Below are 20,514 nucleotides of genomic sequence, written 5' to 3' on the forward strand. Positions count from 1 at the left end.
GCCTTGCTAATGAGGCATAGCTGCTAGCAGTTGTCAGTTCCATGTTACCTGGTGGGGTGTGAAGACAAACGGACTTTGGAAACTCTCAGTAAAGTGCTGTGTAATGCTCCGATGAAGAAGAGCTTGCAAGTAGGGTGTTTGCATAACCTTACCAGGACAAAGGACCAGCTGTGTAAGAGGCAGAGCTTGTACTCTGAGAAGATGGAGGTGGATGGTAATGCGAGAGGGGAAACAAGGCTGCTGTCCAGTTTTCCCTGCTTGGTCTAGTCCCTCAAAGGATAAAAGAGAGTTCTTTGGATCTGAAACCTGCATAAGCAGCAACTAGAGCTTCAAGCATGTGCTGCCCACTCAGCCGGCTGGCTGCGTAACGAGGCATAGGCGCATGCTAAGCCATTCCATCCAAAAACCCTTTATGATAGGAAACGGTTCCTACGTGAATAGCCAGGTGTACAGACACCATGGTGTCCTCTGATAGTGTCTGGAACCCTCTCTGCTTGTCAGATTAAAAGCCTTCTCCCTCCCTAAGCTCAAACCTGTGGATCCCTGAGTACTCCCACAGTCCCCAGATGGGATCCCTCAGTTGAGCTATTGGGTTTAGCTGTAGGGGGAAATACTGCTGGAAGTCCTCTCGCTCCTGGCAAATAAAGGCCTTGAGCCAGAGCTACTGTTAGGGGCTTACCCAAATAGCTCCCGAAACTGTAAAGTTCTGGGGCTTTTTGCTCATCCTAGATCTGAGCTCTCAAATGTGAAGTAAATTGAAACCAGCACTTGACACTGATCTGTGAGAGGAAGGTGGTTAGTTGCGGACATTGTGGTATAATGGGTGCTAGCGATGGATCTCCGAGTCCTGGTGGGGGACCAGCACTGTCTATACAAGATGTGGTTTTTGTGGGCCACCATATGCATTCAGGTTCGCATGCTTGGTTTCAACAGCCAGTGCCAAGGTGCTATAGCAAGTGAAGCAAACATGTTCTTGTCTGAAAACTGGCGGAGACACCTTTAAAAGGGCCTAAATTTCAGAAAGTGATGAGCACCCATGGTCCATTTGGATGAAGAGAAAATCTGATTCTCCAGGGGCAGCTTCTATACCCTGTGTTCTGGAGTATTTAGTGCATTTAAAGTCTGAAGGATTGTCCAATCCTCCTCTTAAGAGTTGACTTGGCTGCTTTTTCAGCCTACAGTGACTTGGTTGAGGGTAGATCGTTGTTTGTACATGTCAGTCAGGTTTATGAAGGGGATGTCTAACACCTCCTGCTTCAAGGGATCTTGCCCCATTTTGGGTCCTTAATTTTTCATATGTTCATGAAGTCACCCTTTAATCCCAAAATAGAGAGTTTGTTTTATTTAAGGATTAAAGGGGGGCTTAATCATCACTATTACATCAGCAAGAAGAGTGAATGAACTAGGGATGCAAGCAACTAAACTAATTGATTAGCTGATTAATTGAAACTTAATATCCCTTGAATGAACAACATGCTGTGATGGTTGGCCTGCCATTTAACTAATTTTCACAGAGACAAAGTGGTTCTTAGACCTGGTCCTAGGGTTATTTTTAACAAAAATTAGTATTTGAGTTTGACAGATAATTAATTTGCCACTTTTCTTTCCCAGCCTTCATGCTAGTGAAGTGGAGCCTGTATTGCATACATTAAGTTTCCAAGACCTCACCCACACTGTTTATGCTAAAAATCACATGGGTCATAGCTTGTCAGCTCAGTCTATTTCCAGGTGGAGTAAGCATTGCATTGTGATCTGAGTTACTACAGGCAGCTCTGGAACTTGAGTTATCTATCTACCTTCCCCTCTTTCTCAGAGTCCTACTGTGGTTTTCTAGGTTGGTGCTGAAAAGAACCAAGGGTGCAGCACCCCCTTTTTAGAAGCTCGCCTGTGACCATGCAGAGATATCCAGAGGAGGCAGCACAGTTCCTGTAAATGTGGATGTTCTGAGTCACAACTCCTGTTACAAGTAACTAACCTTCATATTTTCACCTGTAGCTCGAAGGTGCCATGGGACCTTGACCTTGGTTGGAGCCCTAGCCTGTCTTGTAATATAAACAAGATAAGATGGTGGCTGTCTCTTATTGGCCCAACTTCTGTGGTTGAGACAAGTGTGGCTGTTTCGAAATGATCAAAAGTGGGGAATAAAGCTTGTGAGCTGGTGTGAAGCAGCTGTAACATGTCCCTCCCATGTGATTGGAGGACTCCCTTCCATGGTCTGGCTGGTGGGCCAACAGGGCTGCCCTTATTGAAGTCAACAAGAAAAACCCTGCTGTGACATCTGGCTGCTATTTCCACTTGCCATAAAGTAGCCGGATTGCCCGCTACTTGTTAGCTGAGTTGTAAGGTGCTTGTTGAAGTGCCCAGTGTGATGGGGATGGGTCTGTAAACTCATCCTGAGCTTCTTGATACTTTGCAACTCAAGCTTCTCATGGGTTAAGTTTTCTTCAGTGCCAATCACCTTGGCTTGTAGGGACCTTCCTCCTTTACATAGACTCTCTGGAGATGCTCTTCCAACATTCCTTCTTGCAGCGGTGACTGCTTCACTTCTATGGATTGTCCTACCGTGTTCCCATCGCTGTGAATCCTTCTCCACAAATTTCAGAGCACAGGGACCCCAAAGCACAGGCTCAAACTGTGGCTGAAAGAAACCACCACACCTTGATGGCAGCTGTTCAGAAAGGTGCAACAACTCTGGCAAATGAGGTTGAAGGAAGAACCGAAAGGGAACTGAGATCCAAGTGGAGGATAAGATGAGCAGAAAACACTGGACACACCCTCTGTTCACCCTCTCTGGAACATTGACTTTGTTCTGCATGAATTGCTGCTCGGGTGTAGGAGTGGCTGTTTGCAGTACACACACAAATGCTCCTAGGCTTTGAGTCCTGCAGCTCACGCCCTCATTCTGCTGCGAAAAGCTGGCAAGCTGGACTGCCAGAGGAACCAACTTCCTGATTCACTTGTTTGCAGAAGGGAACTGATGGGAACCACCCTTGCCCTCACCTACCTGCTCCTTTGGGTAGGTCCTGCTGGGATTTTTGGCTGTCACACAGAGGCTAGAACTCCCAGGCAATTTGGAAACCATGTTGTCAGGGTCAGAGCTCCATGTGTCGCTAAGGAAACCTTGCTGAGAGTCGCTAATGGAAACACACCTTTTCCAGCAACGTGTGCTACCCCACTAACGCTGCCCTGTGCTGTCAGGCACTTGTGCAATGGGCACAAAGCAAAAGTAAAGCAGCCATGGCCAACCTGAGCAGCCTGCAACCAGCCAGAGAAATGCAACATGGGAGGTGTCATGGCTGGTGTTAGTAGCAGTGCACAGGAAACTTGGTTACCACAACTGTGGTCACCCTATCAATTAACCCAGCACCTCTGGGCAGGAGGGATGTGCCAGGCATGGCCTCCATCTGCATCCTGCCCTTGCATCTGGGTGTGTGCTTGGCAGATCTGAAAGCCCTGCCTCTCCCCCCCTCCCCCCTGCTCTTCCCCCTCCCCCCCTCCCCCCAAGCAGGACAGCCCTAAGGAGCAGAGGTTGGCAAATGCAGAGACAGGTGGCCTCTGCAGGCAGGGAAAGGCAGAGTTGCTTTCCTGCTGTAGCTGGTGTGACTGAAGGGGAATGGTGCAACACCAACTCCTACGCAGTCTCCTTCTGTGGCCAGGCTGGGGTTAGCCAGGATCCAACGCGGGTAAAGCTGAGCAGCGGTACTGAAATGAGAGCAGCCACCCCAGTTCACAAGACAGGAGGCTGGCATAGGTGCTACAGGGAGATGTTTAAAGCTGACCCATGGTGGTTGTTCCCCCCTCCTCCCCCCAAATTCACTGGCCTTGATTGTCCTTGTGAGGTGGGGGCCAGCTGGGCACCTATGCATCAGCCTATCTGTAACCTGGCCTGGTGCAGCCTAGGAGGGTAGTAACAGCTGGGATCCGGGCCCTAGAACTAGGGCAGTAGGAGCAGAAATGGGAAGGAAGTGGGAGCAGAAGGCGGCCATATCCAGCCTCAGTAGAAACGCCCCCCTTGGGGAAATGGAGACTGAGCTGCTCCCTGCAGCAAGGGACTGTGGGCAAGGCAGGGGGACTGCCCCTCCAGCTCTGTGGGAGAGTAGCAACAGCCAGGGACTGGGATCAGGCTGGCTAGTGTCTGTGCTGGCCTTGGCTGCATCCTGCCTGCTCAGCTTTAGCCATGTGATCAGCACATCTGCCTCCCACGCACCCACACTGGGGTACTGAGGGCCAGGGGCGCACAGGTCTTGGGAAGGAAGGGCTCTTCCATGGCTCCAGGCCAGTACCCAGCCTGCACAGTAACAGGTGCTTGCAGCCACTTTGTCTTTCCTAGCTGTGCAGTCACAACAGGGCCCTGCCCCACGCTGGTGGGGGCTGAATTTCCCTCCTGCCTGGGAAGCCATTTGCCATCTCCTAGATCCTGTGAGGGGGAGAGGCTCAAGCCTCCCTGCAGGCCATGAGCACTCAGTTGTGCCAGCTCCTGGGGCTGAGCAGAGGATTTGGATCCAGGCAGAGGCTCACTAAGCCAGGGAGTAAGGGGAGCAGATAAGGCTCCCTCAGCCCTTGTGGAGGGACTGAGCTGCTGCTCAGGGTAGATTTCTGGCTGCAGCACCTGACCCATGTTGCCTTGGCAGGGGAGTGGGCTCAGAGCTGGTCCCCTCCGCTGTCCTTGCCAGTGAAGGGCAGGTATCCATCCAGAGGAGCCCTGCAAGCTGTGCCCCAGCAGAGTGGGTGGGTGGAGCCCCCACTGCAGGGGAGGGACAAGGCTGCTGGAGGCCACCTCACCCACAGCAGGGGGCTCAGCTTCTACAGGAAGGCAGCAGGCCCCTCCCCCATGGAGATGGGCTGTGCTTGCTTTACACTGACAGGGCAGCTCCTCCTTCCCCTCCCCCCAAGACACCCTCACTGGGGGAGGAACCATGGGGCAACAACCCTGCAGAGGGAGAGGGCTGGGTCCACAAAACAGCTGCCACAGCAGAGAGGCACCGACACTTCTGAGGGGGAGCCAGGCAGCCTGGTCCATGTCCTGCTGGCTCAGGGGATCTCCTCCCAGGCTCTAGGCCAGATGGAGAGCTCCTTCTGCTTCAGGCAAGTTCAGAGGATCCCACCTCCACTGATGTAAAACCAGGGGCCTGCTGAGTCAAACTGCCATGAGCAGCACCCAGCTGCCAGGCCTCCCCAGGGAAACTTCCCTGAAGGGGACAGGGAGGGAACTAGAATCACCTGTGGGAGGCAGCAGCTGCTTTGCCCCATCAACAGAAGAGGCAACCTCTGTGCTCAGGCAGGAGGATTCCTAGGGGCTGCAGAGGGAGTAAAATGGACTGGCCCTTAGGTGTTCCCTACTTCCAGCCTCCTGCCCTGCAGCACCAGCTGGCCCAGAGTGAGGGTACGCCCCCTGCTGGCCCATTATGCCAGTGAGCCCAGCTAGCCTGCAAAGGAGAAAGCAGCAGGCTGCCTCCCACCCCCACAGGCTTGGCAGCCACAGCCCCACAGCAAAGTTGCCCACCTTATGCCAGGAGTCTGCTGCTGGTGCCTGGTCAGGCTTGAGCCCCTCAGCTGTGAGCTAGATGCCTGCCCCCTTGGGGAACAAACTCAGCCCCTTCCGCCCAGTCGGCCTGGTAGCAGCTTCCCCCTGCCCAGGTCCCTGGGTGCGAATTGGCCCTCAAGGCTTGCTCTGCCGCTGGCCGGGCTGGTGCCTGTGCTGATCTAGGCCAGCGGTGCAGAGCCCAAGCATAGGCAGCAAGCAGCTGCCAGGGCACTTCCAAACACAGCTACTAGCATCTCCTCCAAGCAGGCATTTAATTAAAACGTGAATAAAAAAAAAGTCTCTGCTTCCACAAGGGTTATTTTGTATGAAAGGGGATGAGCCAGCCCAGGCTCTGGGTGCCCCTGCTCCAGCTGAGTCTGTGCTCCCACCAGGCTGGTGCCCTGGCTGTCTGTACACACTGGGCCCCCCGCGAGGCGCTCCAGGGTTGTTCCTGATGTTGCCTCCAGCGCCGCTCTCCCCCGCATGTCGGTGATGGGCATCTCCATAGAGCGCTCCCAGTGCCATGCTGAGTCGGCACCTCACCGCAGACTGCTGCTGCTGCTCGCTTGAGAGCTGCCCACGCCTGGGTGCTCGGGGCTGTGCCGGTTCTGAGTCAGACAGACAACCCCATGAGGATTCACAGTGGCAATAAGGGACTGAGTCAGGACAGGATTCCTCAGCCCGGGGACCAATCGGAGCAGGGGGAATGAAGACTCAGAACTTTTGGCCTGTTTTACACTGCCCCAAAGAGCATTCCCAGGCGTCCCCCCAACAGCATGTGGTTTCAACAGGACACATCAGTTTCCTACCAAACCCCCAGATATTTCAATCTGCAAATGCAGCCCTGGTGTCTCATCAGAGCTGTAATACAGATGCTTAGGGTCTCCGTTCCTCTCTGGGCCAGGCTCCAGCGCCCACGGTGCACCATGGCCAGGGACTCTCATGGAGTGGGAAAGTGGCATGTCCTGGGAGATATAGACAAACCAGGGAGCCTGTTCTATGCAAGAGGGGGCATGAGGCAACTGAATTGTAGCATCCAAAGCCACCACACCAGCATTTCTTAAATCAAAAATCTTTTGAGTCTTGAAATCTAAATAACTACACCCCTCCCATTCTCCACTCCCCAGGAAGGGGTCACACACAGACACAGGGCCCTACCCTCTTGAAGGAGTCTCTCTCTCTACCCCTCCCCCCTCCCTCTTTTTGGGTGGGAAAAAGCTTATTTTTCTGCCTGCCTACTCTAGGTGGGACCAGCAGCATCCAAACCCCTACTCTCCAGGGCCTTTATATTAAGACTGAGACTCCAGAGCATGGAGGTAACCAGGAGAGGATCAGATACATTTCAAGCCCTCTCCCTCCCCGGTAAGGTAAGCATGGACTGGGAGCACTGACTGCTGATGGGGAAGTGAACCACAAGTTCTTCCCCCTTTTAGTCACTTACCTTCTTCTTTTTCTTCTCCTTCTTCTTCCTCTTCCTCTCAGGATCCTCTTCCTTTTTCTTCTTCTTCTTTTTGTGGTCGGAATCTGAAGGGGTTTCTGCAAAGAAAGCCAAGATCTCCCTTTGAGTGAGCCCCTCTTGGAGATGGCAGATGGTTGACCTATGATTTTACTGGGGTCTGGAAAAGATTTGGTGGGTGCTGCTCTCTCTCAGAGAGGGGACTGATAGATTTGTGGAAGGCAGTTTTTACCTGGGGGAACAGGATCCTGTGTGCGGCTCTGCTTGTGCTTGTGCTTATTTTTCTTCTTGGGTGGCTGGATGTGCATCAAGCGACACTGTTCTGGCAACTGGGAGAGAGAAAAATTAGGGTAGATGGGGAGAGAGATGATCTTTGGAGAAATTCTCCCACCACTACATGTTCCCTGGTTAATCAGCAAGGATTTTTTGTTTTCTCCACAGACCCCTCTGCCTTATCTCACCCAGCCCAAACAGAGTCCCCCCTGTCCTGACTCCCACCCCAAAACTACCCTCCCACTTCCTATAGCTTAGGAGGAAGCTCACCGGGCCGGTATGCAGGCGGAAGCCAGTCAGCATGGTGCCAGTGATGGGGTTAAAGGAGCTGCTGCAGATGGGTGGTTTCTCGATAAGGGAGCGCAGGCTGCTGTTGTCGTGCGAACCTGGTAAATCGATCATTCCTGGCAGGTCAGGCAGGAAGTTGCTCAGCTTCTCCTTCACCTTCTTGCCGCAGAACTTGTTGTAGGAGTGTTCCAGGTTGTAGTGTGTGATCAGGTTCGTGCTGCCCGTCAATTCCATGTTGCCTGAGCAGGGACCAGGGGAGCCAGGTTGTACATTTGCTCAAGGCCATGTGGTTGGGCACTCTGCGAGCAGGCCTGGGAGCCTGGGCTCCTGACTTCCCCGCCCAGCTCTGCCACTGGCTTCCCCTCTGGCCTTCAGCATATTAGTTTAAGCTGTCTCCAGCAGCAAGCTTGGGCTGGCCCTTGCCTGGCTCAGCACAGTGGGGAGACTTCATTACTATCTGCAGTGCACTGGGCTACAGGTGCAGCAGACCTCAGCCCGGCCTGCTCAAGAGCAGGGGAAGAGCCCCTCCGCTAACCAGAGCGGCTGGGACACGGCAGCGCCACGGGCTGGAGACTCACGTGGCTGCCAGGCAACAGGGGAAGGAAACGGGATTTAGCCCCATTAACCGCATCAGAGCTGGACTGTGGCCCAGCCCCTGGGGATCCTACATGAGCAGCCAGGGCCTTGGGTGGGAGCAGCCTCCCCCATCCCACAGATGTCTGCCTCCCTCCCCTGGGCACCCCCCACCGCCCTGGGGCAGCACTGTTCCTGGGGCAGCACAAGAGTCTGGGAAATGGCTCATGCGGACCCAGTTGGGAGCAGGCTCTCTCTCCCCTCCCCCCCCGTCTCCATTGGCTACGAGCACCCATATTCCCCCCCCAAACATCTTCTTGCATCATGATTGGCTCCCAGAACTGCCAATCTAGTCATTCATACACACTGCCTCCCCCATAGGTTTCCGACTTCCCCATTGGAGGAAAGGGCTGACAATCCAAAAAACCTCTTCAGCCCCGCCTCCACCAGACCGTCTGTTTCGCCTATTGGGCTGGAGAAAACAGGCCCGGCCATTAATAGGCGGGGAGAGAGGCCAATCAGAAATCTGAGCAATCCGATTGGCCAGACCCCTAAAGGCCGCCCCCTGAACTCGATTGGCCAAAGTCCGCAAAGTCCCGCCCCCTGCACTCGGTACCTGGGAGTTCCCGCATTAGGTAGAAGGGGCCGCTGGCAGCCGCGGCCTTGCGGGCGGCGTCCTCTGCGCTCTGGGGCGCGGCGGCTGTGGGTGGCGGGCCGGCGCCGGGACCGGGACCGCCCGGCTTCCCCGGCCCGAAGCCCAGCGCGGCGGCCGCGGCAGGAGGCGGCGGCTCAGCCCCTCCGAAGAGAGCAGAGAAAGGCTCCATCGTCCCAGCATGCCCCGCGCGTTCTCCTCCCATTGGCTCGGCTCCTCGAGGAGTTGACAGTCTGCCTTGTCCTCATTGGAGGGCGGCCTGTCCTATCTATGGCTGTGATTGGCCCATCTATTTTGAACTCCGCCCACTGTTTATCTCTGATTGGACAAAAATGCTACATTCCTCTGCCTGACGTGATTGGTTTTCTCCCATGCGCACTGTGATGACAATCAGGTCTGGCCTTTACGTCATTCCAAATTCCGATATCTGATTAGTCCCTCGCTCTACAAAGGCAGGCCCCCTTGAAATCCATTTAGCCAATTGGATGTGTCCAATTTTGAGGGGCAGCGGTATCAACCAATGAGAATGGGTCTTTCTTACAGTTCCTGTCCTCATCATGATTGGCATTAAGATTAGCCAATAGGGATCGGTGGAGCGTGCGCGGTCGTTCCGGCGGTGCGGGGCTGCTCAGTGGAGGTGAAGATGGCGGTGCTAGCCCCGCTGCTGGCGCTGTTCTACTCGGTGCCTGGGCTGTGCCGCTGGCTGGCGCGGCCCTATTACCCGCTCTCGGCGCTGCTCTCCGCCGCCTTCCTGCTGGTGCGCAAAGTGCCGCCGCTCTGCCAGGGGCTGCCCACCCAGCGCGAGGATGGGAACCCCTGCGACTTCGACTGGGTGAGTCCCGAGCCCCCCTGCCTCCCCCCCTGCGACTTCGACTGGGTGAGTCCCGAGCCCCCCTGCCTCCCCCCTGCGACTTCGACTGGGTGAGTCCCGAGCCCCCCTGCCTCCCCCCCCTGCGACTTCGACTGGGTGAGTCCCGAGCCCCCCTGCCTCCCCCCCCTGCGACTTCGACTGGGTGAGTCCCGAGCCCCCCTGCCTCCCCCCTGCGACTTCGACTGGGTGAGTCCCGAGCCCCCCTGCCTCCCCCCCTGCGACTTCGACTGGGTGAGTCCCGAGCCCCCCTGCCTCCCCCCCTGCGACTTCGACTGGGTGAGTCCCGAGCCCCCCTGCCTCCCCCCCCTGCGACTTCGACTGGGTGAGTCCCGAGCCCCCCTGCCTCCCCCCCCCCCTGCGACTTCGACTGGGTGAGTCCCGAGCCCCCCTGCCTCCCCCCCCCTGCGACTTCGACTGGGTGAGTCCCGAGCCCCCCTGCCTCCCCCCCCCCCCCTGCGACTTCGACTGGGTGAGTCCCGAGCCCCCCTGCCTCCCCCCCTGCGACTTCGACTGGGTGAGTCCCGAGCCCCCCTGCCCCCCCCCCCCCGCGACTTCGACTGGGTGAGTCCCGAGCCCCCCTGCCCCCCCCCCCCGCGACTTCGACTGGGTGAGTCCCGAGCCCCCCTGCCCCCCCCCCCCTGCGACTTCGACTGGGTGAGTCCCGAGCCCCCCTGCCTCCCCCCCCCTGCGACTTCGACTGGGTGAGTCCCGAGCCCCCCTGCCTCCCCCCCCCTGCGACTTCGACTGGGTGAGTCCCGAGCCCCCCTGCCTCCCCCCCCCTGCGACTTCGACTGGGTGAGTCCCGAGCCCCCCTGCCTCCCCCCCCTGCGACTTCGACTGGGTGAGTCCCGAGCCCCCCTGCCTCCCCCCCTGCGACTTCGACTGGGTGAGTCCCGAGCCCCCCTGCCTCCCCCCCCTGCGACTTCGACTGGGTGAGTCCCGAGCCCCCCTGCCTCCCCCCCCCCTGCGACTTCGACTGGGTGAGTCCCGAGCCCCCCTGCCTCCCCCCTGCGACTTCGACTGGGTGAGTCCCGAGCCCCCCTGCCTCCCCCCCCCCCCTGCGACTTCGACTGGGTGAGTCCCGAGCCCCCCTGCCTCCCCCCCCTGCGACTTCGACTGGGTGAGTCCCGAGCCCCCCTGCCTCCCCCCCCCCCGCGACTTCGACTGGGTGAGTCCCGAGCCCCCCTGCCTCCCCCCTGCGACTTCGACTGGGTGAGTCCCGAGCCCCCCTGCCCCCCCCCCCCGCGACTTCGACTGGGTGAGTCCCGAGCCCCCCTGCCTCCCCCCCCCTGCGACTTCGACTGGGTGAGTCCCGAGCCCCCCTGCCTCCCCCCCCCTGCGACTTCGACTGGGTGAGTCCCGAGCCCCCCTGCCTCCCCCCCCTGCGACTTCGACTGGGTGAGTCCCGAGCCCCCCTGCCCCCCCCCCGCGACTTCGACTGGGTGAGTCCCGAGCCCCCCTGCCTCCCCCCCCCCCGCGACTTCGACTGGGTGAGTCCCGAGCCCCCCTGCCCCCCCCCCCCGCGACTTCGACTGGGTGAGTCCCGAGCCCCCCTGCCTCCCCCCCCCGCGACTTCGACTGGGTGAGTCCCGAGCCCCCCTGCCTCCCCCCCCCTGCGACTTCGACTGGGTGAGTCCCGAGCCCCCCTGCCTCCCCCCTGCGACTTCGACTGGGTGAGTCCCGAGCCCCCCTGCCTCCCCCCCCCTGCGACTTCGACTGGGTGAGTCCCGAGCCCCCCTGCCTCCCCCCTGCGACTTCGACTGGGTGAGTCCCGAGCCCCCCTGCCCCCCCCCCCTGCGACTTCGACTGGGTGAGTCCCGAGCCCCCCTCCCTCCCCCCCCCTGCGACTTCGACTGGGTGAGTCCCGAGCCCCCCTGCCTCCCCCCCCTGCGACTTCGACTGGGTGAGTCCCGAGCCCCCCTGCCTCCCCCCCCTGCGACTTCGACTGGGTGAGTCCCGAGCCCCCCTGCCCCCCCCCCCCCGCGACTTCGACTGGGTGAGTCCCGAGCCCCCCTGCCCCCCCCCCCCCGCGACTTCGACTGGGTGAGTCCCGAGCCCCCCTGCCCCCCCCCCCCGCGACTTCGACTGGGTGAGTCCCGAGCCCCCCTGCCTCCCCCCCCCTGCGACTTCGACTGGGTGAGTCCCGAGCCCCCCTGCCTCCCCCCCCCTGCGACTTCGACTGGGTGAGTCCCGAGCCCCCCTGCCTCCCCCCCCCCTGCGACTTCGACTGGGTGAGTCCCGAGCCCCCCTGCCTCCCCCCCCTGCGACTTCGACTGGGTGAGTCCCGAGCCCCCCTGCTTCCCTCCCCCCCCGCGACTTCGACTGGGTGAGTCCCGAGCCCCCCTGCCTCCCCCCCCCCCGCGACTTCGACTGGGTGAGTCCCGAGCCCCCCTGCCTCCCCCCCCCCCGCGACTTCGACTGGGTGAGTCCCGAGCCCCCCTGCCTCCCCCCCCCCCCCCCGCGACTTCGACTGGGTGAGTCCCGAGCCCCCCTGCCTCCCCCCCCGCGACTTCGACTGGGTGAGTCCCGAGCCCCCCTGCCTCCCCCCCCCCCCCCCGCGACTTCGACTGGGTGAGTCCCGAGCCCCCCTGCCTCCCCCCCCCGCGACTTCGACTGGGTGAGTCCCGAGCCCCCCTGCCTCCCCCCCCCCCCCCCGCGACTTCGACTGGGTGAGTCCCGAGCCCCCCTGCCTCCCCCCCCCCCCGCGACTTCGACTGGGTGAGTCCCGAGCCCCCCTGCCTCCCCCCCCCCCCCCGCGACTTCGACTGGGTGAGTCCCGAGCCCCCCTGCCTCCCCCCCCCCCGCGACTTCGACTGGGTGAGTCCCGAGCCCCCCTGCCTCCCCCCCCCCGCGACTTCGACTGGGTGAGTCCCGAGCCCCCCTGCCTCCCCCCATGCTATGTCCAGCTGTCCCAGTCCCCTGGCTGGTTCCACGTGGGGCTTCCATTCTGGGGGCTCCGCCTCCGGCTCCCTCCCTGGTGCTTCGTTGGCTGGGCTGGGCGCCCCAATCTGAGCCGGGCTGACTCTGCCCCCCCCCCCCATTTCTTTCAGCGGGAGGTGGAGATCCTCATGTTCCTTAGTGCCATCGTGATGATGAAGAACCGCAGATCCAGTGAGTCCTGTTCCCCCGCCCCCATGCCTCCGCGGGACTGTTCCGGGGGCGGAGATGGGGGCGGCATTCCAAGGGCTGCTTTGGCGGGCACACTTGGACTCCGTGTCGGACCCCAGGAAGGACTCTGGCGTAGGAAGTGTAGGGAGGAGGGCTGGAGGGGGTCTGGCTGAGGAGACATGTGGCAAGATCAGGGAGGTCCTAGAGCAGCTGGACCTCAAAGCTGGCATGATGAGTTATTTACGTTTTCCTGTAATACATGAACATGGGGTCACCAAATGAAATTAAGAGGTAGCAGGTGTAAAACAAACAAAAGGAAGTTTTTCTTCACACAAGGCACAGTCAACTTATGGAACTCCTTGCCAGAGGGTGTGGTGAAGACCAGGACTTTAAAAGGGTTAAAAAAAACCTAGATAAACTCATGGAGGTTAGGTGGATCAGTGTCTGTTAGCCAGGATGGGCAGGGATGGTGCCCCTAGCCTCTGTTTGTCAAAGGAAATTGGTGACAGGGCAGGGATCACTTGATGATTCCTTGTTTTGCTCTCTCCTGCTGGGGCACCTGGCATTGGCCTCTGTCAGAAGACAGGACACTGGGCTAGATGGGCCCTTGGCCTGACCCAATATTGCTGTTCTTAGGAAGAGACTTTGGGATGGCAGCGTCAGTGCGGGGGGCAGGTACAGGAAGTGGGGCAGTCTGTGTTGGACTGAGAGGAGAAGGTGCTGGGTCGTGAGGTGCAATGCCCTGGTCTATTCCACGTGCACCTCAGCTTTGCCCTGAACTAGGGTGTTAGTCTGGGGTTGACCTCCCCCACTTCCTCTCTCCCCAGTCACCGTGGATCAGCACGTGGGGAACATCTTCATGTTCAGTAAAGTGGCCAATGCGATCCTCTTCTTCCGGCTGGATGTGCGGATGGGGCTGCTCTACCTGACGCTGTGCATAGGTGAGGTGCTGCTGTGGGGCCACGTGGCTGGCTCCGAAGGGAATCAAGTCTGTGCTGTACGCTCGCTACACCCCAACCCAGTCAGTTGCTCCATAGAGCCCATGCAAAGTGGGGAACAGTCCCTGCCCTGAGGAGCTTCCCATCCAACTAGACCAGCCAGATGCAGGGTGGGAGAAAGGGTTCTTACTGAAACACCATTGTGCTTGCTTGGATTTTGCTCACGTGCCCCATGGTGCTAAGTATCAGAGGGGTAGCCGTGTTAGTCTGAATCTGCAAAAGCGATGAGGAGTCCTGTGGCACCTTATAGACTAACTGAAGTGTAGGAGCATAAGCTTTCGTGGGCAAAGACCCACTTCGTCAGATGCATGTAGTCTCTACATGCATCTGACGAAGTGGGTCTTTGCCCATGAAAGCTTATGCTCCTACACTTCAGTTAGTCTATAAGGTGCCACAGGACTCCTCATCGCTTTCGATGGTGCTAAGTAGTCGTCCCCTCCCCCAGCAAAATGACTCCTCCCTAGACCAGGGGCTTTCAAACTCTGGCACTAGTTGGCTGCATGATGCTTTGTTTACCTGCGCACAGCTCCCATTGGTTGCAGTCCACACCGCTTCCCACAGCTCCCATTGGCCAGCCAACTGGAGCTGCGATGGCCTGTGCTGAGGAGGTGCAGATTTAAAAAAAAAATGTCTCAGCCAGCTAGCAGCTTGCCCTGAGAAGCTGTGACCCAGAGTTTGAAAGCCCCTGCCCTAGACGACAGGCTGAACTCCTCATGCCCCATCTTGGGTTAGGGACGCAGTCTTTGAGCTTCCTTATGTATTTCAGGGCTGGGGCTCTCAGAGTGCTGACTCTCCACCGTCAATTGGCTTTTTAAATGCAGCACCCTTTTAGGCTGGTACGGGCCCTATCACTTCACGGGGAGGAAGGGCCCAAGCTCCTTTCTGCTGCACTGTCCGAGTGCATGCTCCCCTGCCCCAGAGCGGGGTAACTGCCCCTGCCTCTGCAACTGGGCGGTGCAAACTGCTGCTGCTAAGACCATTCTCTTGCTTCACCCCTCTCTTTGCTTGTCATCTTCATTCCCTGGCCCCAGCCACTCGCACCCCAGGGCCACATTAGCCTTTTTCCCTTTGTTGGCTCCTGTTCCCATTGCGGTCCACTGGAAGCCCTGGACCCTTTCTAGGAGCTCTGCCTACTAGCCAGTTCCCCACTGGGTAGCCCTGCATCCGATTTCATTCCTTCCTGCCTCTAGCGCTTGTCTTCATTGGCTTTCAGCTTGTTGAAGTCAGACCAGTTCTCCAATCTGTCAAACTCATTTTAAGTTCTAACCTCCCACCATCTGGGCAGCCCCTCGACCCCAGATCTTCTAAGCACACGCTCTCCTCCGTGTCCAAGGCATTGGTGACGGTATTGAATGCTGTTCCCACTAGTTATGGCCTTGGGCCGCAAACCATTGGCAACCGCTCTTGGTGCGCTCTTTCAACCAGCTGTTTGCCCACCTTCTGACAACTTCCCGTAGGTCACGTTTCCCTAACGTGCTTAGGAGAGTGTTCTGCGGGACCAGATCGTGTCGGCTGCTTCCTCCCACGCTTGCTGAGCCAAGAATCCAGTGTGGGAGAGCTGGATAAAACCTCTCACAAAGCCACAGAGCAAGCGACCTAGTCCTGGAAACCAAATGTCTGACTTCTGTGCCTGCTGGGTCTCCCTGCCCCCTCTCCTCCAATCTGTGTGCAAACCTCCAAAGTGCAGCCAGTCACAGCCTGTGTGCGTCTCCTTTCAGTGTTCCTGATGACCTGCAAGCCGCCCCTGTACCTGGGACCAGAGTATATCAAGTACTTCAGCGATAAAACCATCGATGTGAGTATCGCCTGCCCCTCAACCCTCCCGGCCAACATTACTGTGGGCTGCTGTGGCTTGGGGACCTGCTTGACCCTAAGTTGCTCATCGCTACCCTGACTTCAGGCCACACTGGGACCCCAGGGAGGAGGCACTGGGCTGGCAGGGCTGGGCCGTGGCTCTCCTGGTACCTGAGGTTGCATCTAGCCCTGGCAAGTGGTAGGGATGTGAAGGTTTAACTGGTTAACTAATGAGCCTCACCCTTAACAGGTGAGGTTTACCGGTGAAGGTTAACCAGTGGGGTGTGGGGCAGCTTCCATCCCTGCTGGGTGCCTGCAGTGGGTAGGGACTGTTCTGGCCAGGCTGGAGCAGCCCCTGCTTGTGGTGGGGAGGGGGAGAGGAGGCAATCCAATGAGCACCCCCACTTGCTGCAGTTAACAAGTTAAACAATATGTTTATCTGGTTATCCAATTAAGTGGGATTTTCCATCCCTAGCGGGTGGAGACATCATGTGGGTAAAGTCTAGGGGACCCTCAGGTTTTTTAGCAGGCTTCCTGCTTCTAATGTACTTAAAAAACATTGTATTTCTTTTTGAGTTTAGGATAGTCAAGACAGAAGCAGACTGTGAGGGATTCCAAAAAGATCTCACCAAACTGAGTGATTGGGCAACAAAATGGCAAATGAAATTTAATGTGGATAAGTGTAAAGTAATGCAAATCAGGAAAAATAACCCCAACTATACGTACAGTATGATGGGGGCTAATTTGGCTACGACAAATCAGGAAAGGGATCTTGGAGTTATCGTGGACAGTTCTCTGAAAACTTCCACACATGGTGCAGCGGCGGTCAAAAAGGCAAATAGGATGCTGGGAATTATTAAGAAAGGGATAGAAAATAAGACCCAGAATATCTTACTGCCCCTGTATAAAACTATGGTACGCCCACATCTTGAATATTGTGTTACAGGTGTGGTCTCCTCACCTCACCTCAAAAAAGATATTTTGGCCTTGGAAAGGATTCAGAAAAAGCCAACTAAAATGATTAGGGGTTTGGAACGGGTCCCATATGAAGAGAGGTTAAAACGACTGGGATTTTTCAGTTTAGAAAAGAGGAGACTGAGGGGGGATATGATAGAGGTCTATAAAATCATGAGTGGTGTGGAGAGGGCAAATAAAGAAAAGTTATTTATTAGTTCCCATAATAGAAGAACTAGAGGACACCAAATGAAATTAATGGGTAGCAGGTTTAAAACTAATAACAAAGTTCTTCTTCACACAGCATGTAGTCAACCTGTGGAACTCCTTGCCAGAGGAGGCTGTGAAGGCTAGGACTATAATAGAGTTTAAAGAGAAGCTAGATCATTTCATGGAGGTTAGGTCCATAAAAGACTATTACCCAGGGAAGAGAAATGGTGTCCCTGGTCTCTTTGTCAGAGGCTGGAGAGGGATGGCAGGAGACAAATCGCTTGATCATTGTCTTCGGTCCACCCTCTCCGGGGCACCTGGTGCTGGCCACTGTCGGCAGACAGGATACTGGGCTAGATGGATCTTTGGTCTGACCCAGTACGGCCGTTCTTATGTTCTTAAGTGGGTCCCCTCTCCCTGTGCCGCAGGAGGAGTTGGAGCGGGACAGGCGGGTGACCTGGATCATAGAGTTCTTTGCCAACTGGTCCAACGAGTGCCAGTCCTTTGCGCCCATCTACGCCGACTTGTCTCTCAAGTGAGTGGCGCCCCGCTGGGAATTCGGTGAGTGGGGGAGGGGGAAACTCCTGCCGCCCCCTCAGCTGATCCTGTCTGAGGGTAGGGAATGGAGCTGACCCGGCTGGGGTTTGTGGGTGGGAGATGGAGCCCAGCCAGGCGCTCTTGCCCAGGCGTTGAGATCTCCCTGCACTAACTGCCCCCCCCCCCCCCCCCATGTACACCCAGGTACAACTGCACGGGGCTCAACTTTGGCAAGGTGGACGTGGGCCGCTACCCTGACGTCAGCACCAGGTAAGTGAGTCCAGGCTGCCGGGAGTAACTAGGTGAGTCTCGTGCCCCCCTGACTCATCTAGTTCTGCTCCCCCCCTGCTGCCTGCCCCACCCGACTGGGCACCCACCCAAGTACAAGGACACTGAGGGTCACTGCTTCGCACCAAGGGCTGCCTCTGCTGGGATCCCTCTGCAGGGACATTTCTGTGTTGGGAACTAGACCTCCTTCCCCAGCTGGAGCAGCCCTGGCTGATTTCCTCTTCCCCCCCCTCCCCCCCCCGGCCCCCCGGCCCTGCTTCTGTGTGGCCCTGAAACTAATGCTTGGTGACTCCCATGTACGGCCGCAGAGACTGTCCCCTTCCCGTGGATTGCAGGCAGGTTTGGTGTCAGGGGAGGGGAGTCTCCCCCTTTCCTTCTCTCTTGGGCTGCTGGGCCGCGTGTTAACCCTCAGGTTGGGGCAGGGGCGGAGCAGTGCAATGCTGAGGGGTTGGGAGCTCTTAAGAGGTCACCCGTCCATTTGTCCACCCATCCCCACAGGTACAAAGTGAGCACCTCGCCCCTCACCAAGCAGCTGCCCACCCTGATCCTCTTCCAGGGCGGGAAGGAGGTGATGCGCCGGCCACAGATCGACAAGAAGGGCCGGGCCGTCTCCTGGACTTTCTCTGAGGTGGGCTGCGTGAGGGCACGGGCAGGTCCCTCCTCTAGCTTCAGCGCTGCCTGGTCAGTCAATGGGCTGCTCCCTGGGCATTGGCTCTGTGCCAGCCATGGGCCATCCTCTGTGTGGGCTCCTTCTGGTGCTCGGCTCCTGAGCTATGCCAGTGTTATTCCTCGGTGCAGAATTCTCCTCGCCACCCATTGCCAGTGAGCACAGAGCTTCCCTCCTACCCCAGGATCCCCTGGGCCCCACTGTGACATGACTGTGGGCAGTCTACCCTGCCTGTGGCTGGCCAGACCTATGGTGATGCCCCCTGGTAAGAGGCTGTTGCCTGCAGTGGGCCCCGGGGGCGGCTCACCGGAGGCTGTGGCCGGGCAGGCATTCAGGTCTGCGTCTGTGCCGCAGGAGAACGTGATCCGGGAATTCAGCCTGAATGAGCTGTACCAGAAGGCCAAGAAGCTGATGAAGCAGCGAGACGAGGGGCCTGAGGAGCCGCTGGAGCAGCAGGATCCCCTGGTGGCCAACGCGGAGCTCCCCAACGGCGAGAGCAAGAAGGACAAATAGACCTACCTCGCTCCCTGTAGCTGCCCCCTCCACCCTCCCCCGTCAGCTGTGCTGTGGGGCCCAGCACAGCCCGTCTCAAAGACTGAGGAGAGCTGCATGAGGGAGTCGCCCCTCCCCTAGGGGTCAGGGACTGCTGGGCATCGTCTTATTTATTCCTGGTCCTCTCTGGCCAGTGTGGTGATGCTCTGACCTGCCCCTGCAGGAGGAGAAGGGCCAATAGACCTCGAGAAGTGGATGCAAGCTGCTGATTGGCCCAGGTGAGGGGAGTCCTGCCCCCCCCCTCCCCCTGCCAACCCATAAGCAGGGACTGGGGGGGTAAAATTCTCCTAGGGCTTTGGAGCAGCTGGGTATGAAGGTGCGGCCCCTCCAAGTTGAGTGGAACCAGTGGGGGTGGGGGGCATGTGTTGATTTGGCCTGAGCCAGATTGGAGGGTTGGGGGAAAGGAGGGGTATTGCTGATGGACCCAACCACTTCTGGCTAGAAGTTTCCTGGCTGGAAGGTGAGGGAAGGGGCTGCTAGGGGCTCCCCTCGCCATACCTGGGCAATTCTCTGTGGTGCCCATATGTGTGGGCTGAGAGTCAGGTCCCTGTTGGGCCTGTCCTCCCCCAGGCCTTGCAGGGGGTGGGAGCGGAAGGCCTGACCTGTTGGCAGACCTAGCTCCTGGAGAGCCGGCCTATGCAGAGGGCTGGAGGGCATGTGCTGCTCTGGGGGCAGGGGCAGAGCAGCTGAACAATGGAACACGCTCCTGCCAGCCAGAGGATGCTGGGGACTGAACTCTGCTGCTCTGGAGGACTCCTAGGCAAGCACCTGCTTTCTGCCCCTTCCCCACTGAAGAGCCAAGCCACTACTAGGACTGCCCCTTCCTGTTGGTGCCAAAAGGCCGCTTGGGGGACAAGGAGGGCAGGTGGTGGCAGGCTGAGGGCAGGGCCTGAGCGCCCTGTGAGCTGGAGGGAGGGGCTGGCTCCATTTTGTGGCTGCCGTTGCCTGGGGCACCAGCTCTCCTGAATCAGAACACAGGGCTCTTCAGAATGGGATGCAGTAGCCCCTGTAGGGCCAGGCTAGAGTGTAGGGCAAACGCTCCCTCTGTGTGTTAATCATCACTTCCCTCGCAAGGCATGTCTGTAATAAAACAAGCTACGGATGAACCCTCCCCCTGGGTCTGGCTGCCTCCCGTTTCCTGCAGTCCGAGCTGGGCTCAGCAGGCCACTGCTGGCTCCAGGAAGCTGACTCCAGCTGCAGGGCGCCCTGTGCCATGGCTCCTGCCCTTCTCTGATCCCAGGGGGGGCTCAGCAGCAACCTGCCGGAAAGGCCTGTGGGAGGGGGCTGCAGTGGCAATGGCTCAGCAGCGGAGCTCATGGTGCCTGCTTGCACAGCGCCCTTCTCTGCCAAGCCAGGTTGGGTGCTACCAGGCAGGCCTGAGGGTGCTCTGCTGCTCCCAGGCGCTGGACAGTTGCTGGGCCCGCTTTCGGGTGGCAGCTTCTGTGAAGCAACTTGCGCTGCTGTGGGGAAGCGCTCAGCGATTCGGGGCCCTCTTGGCACTGCGGGGAGGAAGCTCGCAACACCGAGGTCACTGCTGTGGGGAAGCTCACGGCACCGACGTCCCCGCGGAGCCCTACTACCCTGCCCACGCGGGTTGCTGGAGTCCGCGGCTCTGGGCGGGGGGGGGGGGGGGCGGAGCTGGGCCCAGGTCTTCCGCGGCCTCTAAGCCTCAGTCGCCCAGGTTGAGCGCTGATTGGCTGCCAGGACGCCTCCTTTATATGCAGAACGTTGTGTAACAAATTCGGGCAGGAACCATCCTGGAGAAAGGG

The 20,514-nt window shown here is 58.4% G+C and overlaps 2 protein-coding genes across 3 annotated transcripts; one reads left to right on the top strand and one right to left on the bottom strand.

Moving 5' to 3' along the window:
- Positions 1-5,779: 5,779 nt before the first annotated feature.
- Positions 5,780-9,063, bottom strand: MED19 (mediator complex subunit 19). Its single transcript, XM_014571181.4, has 5 exons — positions 8,731-9,063; positions 7,524-7,780; positions 7,213-7,309; positions 6,966-7,060; positions 5,780-6,132 (listed from the first exon to the last, which is right to left on the bottom strand). The coding sequence occupies exons 1-5, from the start codon at positions 8,969-8,971 to the stop codon at positions 6,064-6,066; spliced, it is 759 nt and encodes a 252-aa protein (XP_014426667.3). The 5' UTR covers positions 8,972-9,063; the 3' UTR covers positions 5,780-6,063.
- Positions 9,064-9,335: 272 nt separating this feature from the next.
- On the top strand, positions 9,336-19,856 carry TMX2 (thioredoxin related transmembrane protein 2). 2 transcript variants are annotated; one of them, XM_075928620.2, is made up of 8 exons: positions 9,336-9,598; positions 12,688-12,748; positions 13,573-13,686; positions 15,462-15,538; positions 17,130-17,236; positions 17,443-17,508; positions 18,025-18,154; positions 18,548-19,856. In XM_075928620.2, the coding sequence occupies exons 1-8, from the start codon at positions 9,410-9,412 to the stop codon at positions 18,704-18,706; spliced, it is 903 nt and encodes a 300-aa protein (XP_075784735.1). In that variant the 5' UTR covers positions 9,336-9,409; the 3' UTR covers positions 18,707-19,856. The 2 variants fall into 2 exon arrangements, with proteins under 2 accessions (XP_075784735.1, XP_089635101.1); XM_089778975.1 differs by lacking the exon at positions 9,336-9,598 and adding an exon at positions 11,878-11,914.
- Positions 19,857-20,514: the final 658 nt, after the last annotated feature.

The sequence above is a fragment of the Pelodiscus sinensis genome, chromosome 5 (assembly GCF_052426305.1).
Source record: "Pelodiscus sinensis isolate ZL-2025 chromosome 5, ASM5242630v1, whole genome shotgun sequence".
NCBI classification, from domain to species: Eukaryota; Metazoa; Chordata; order Testudines; family Trionychidae; genus Pelodiscus; species Pelodiscus sinensis.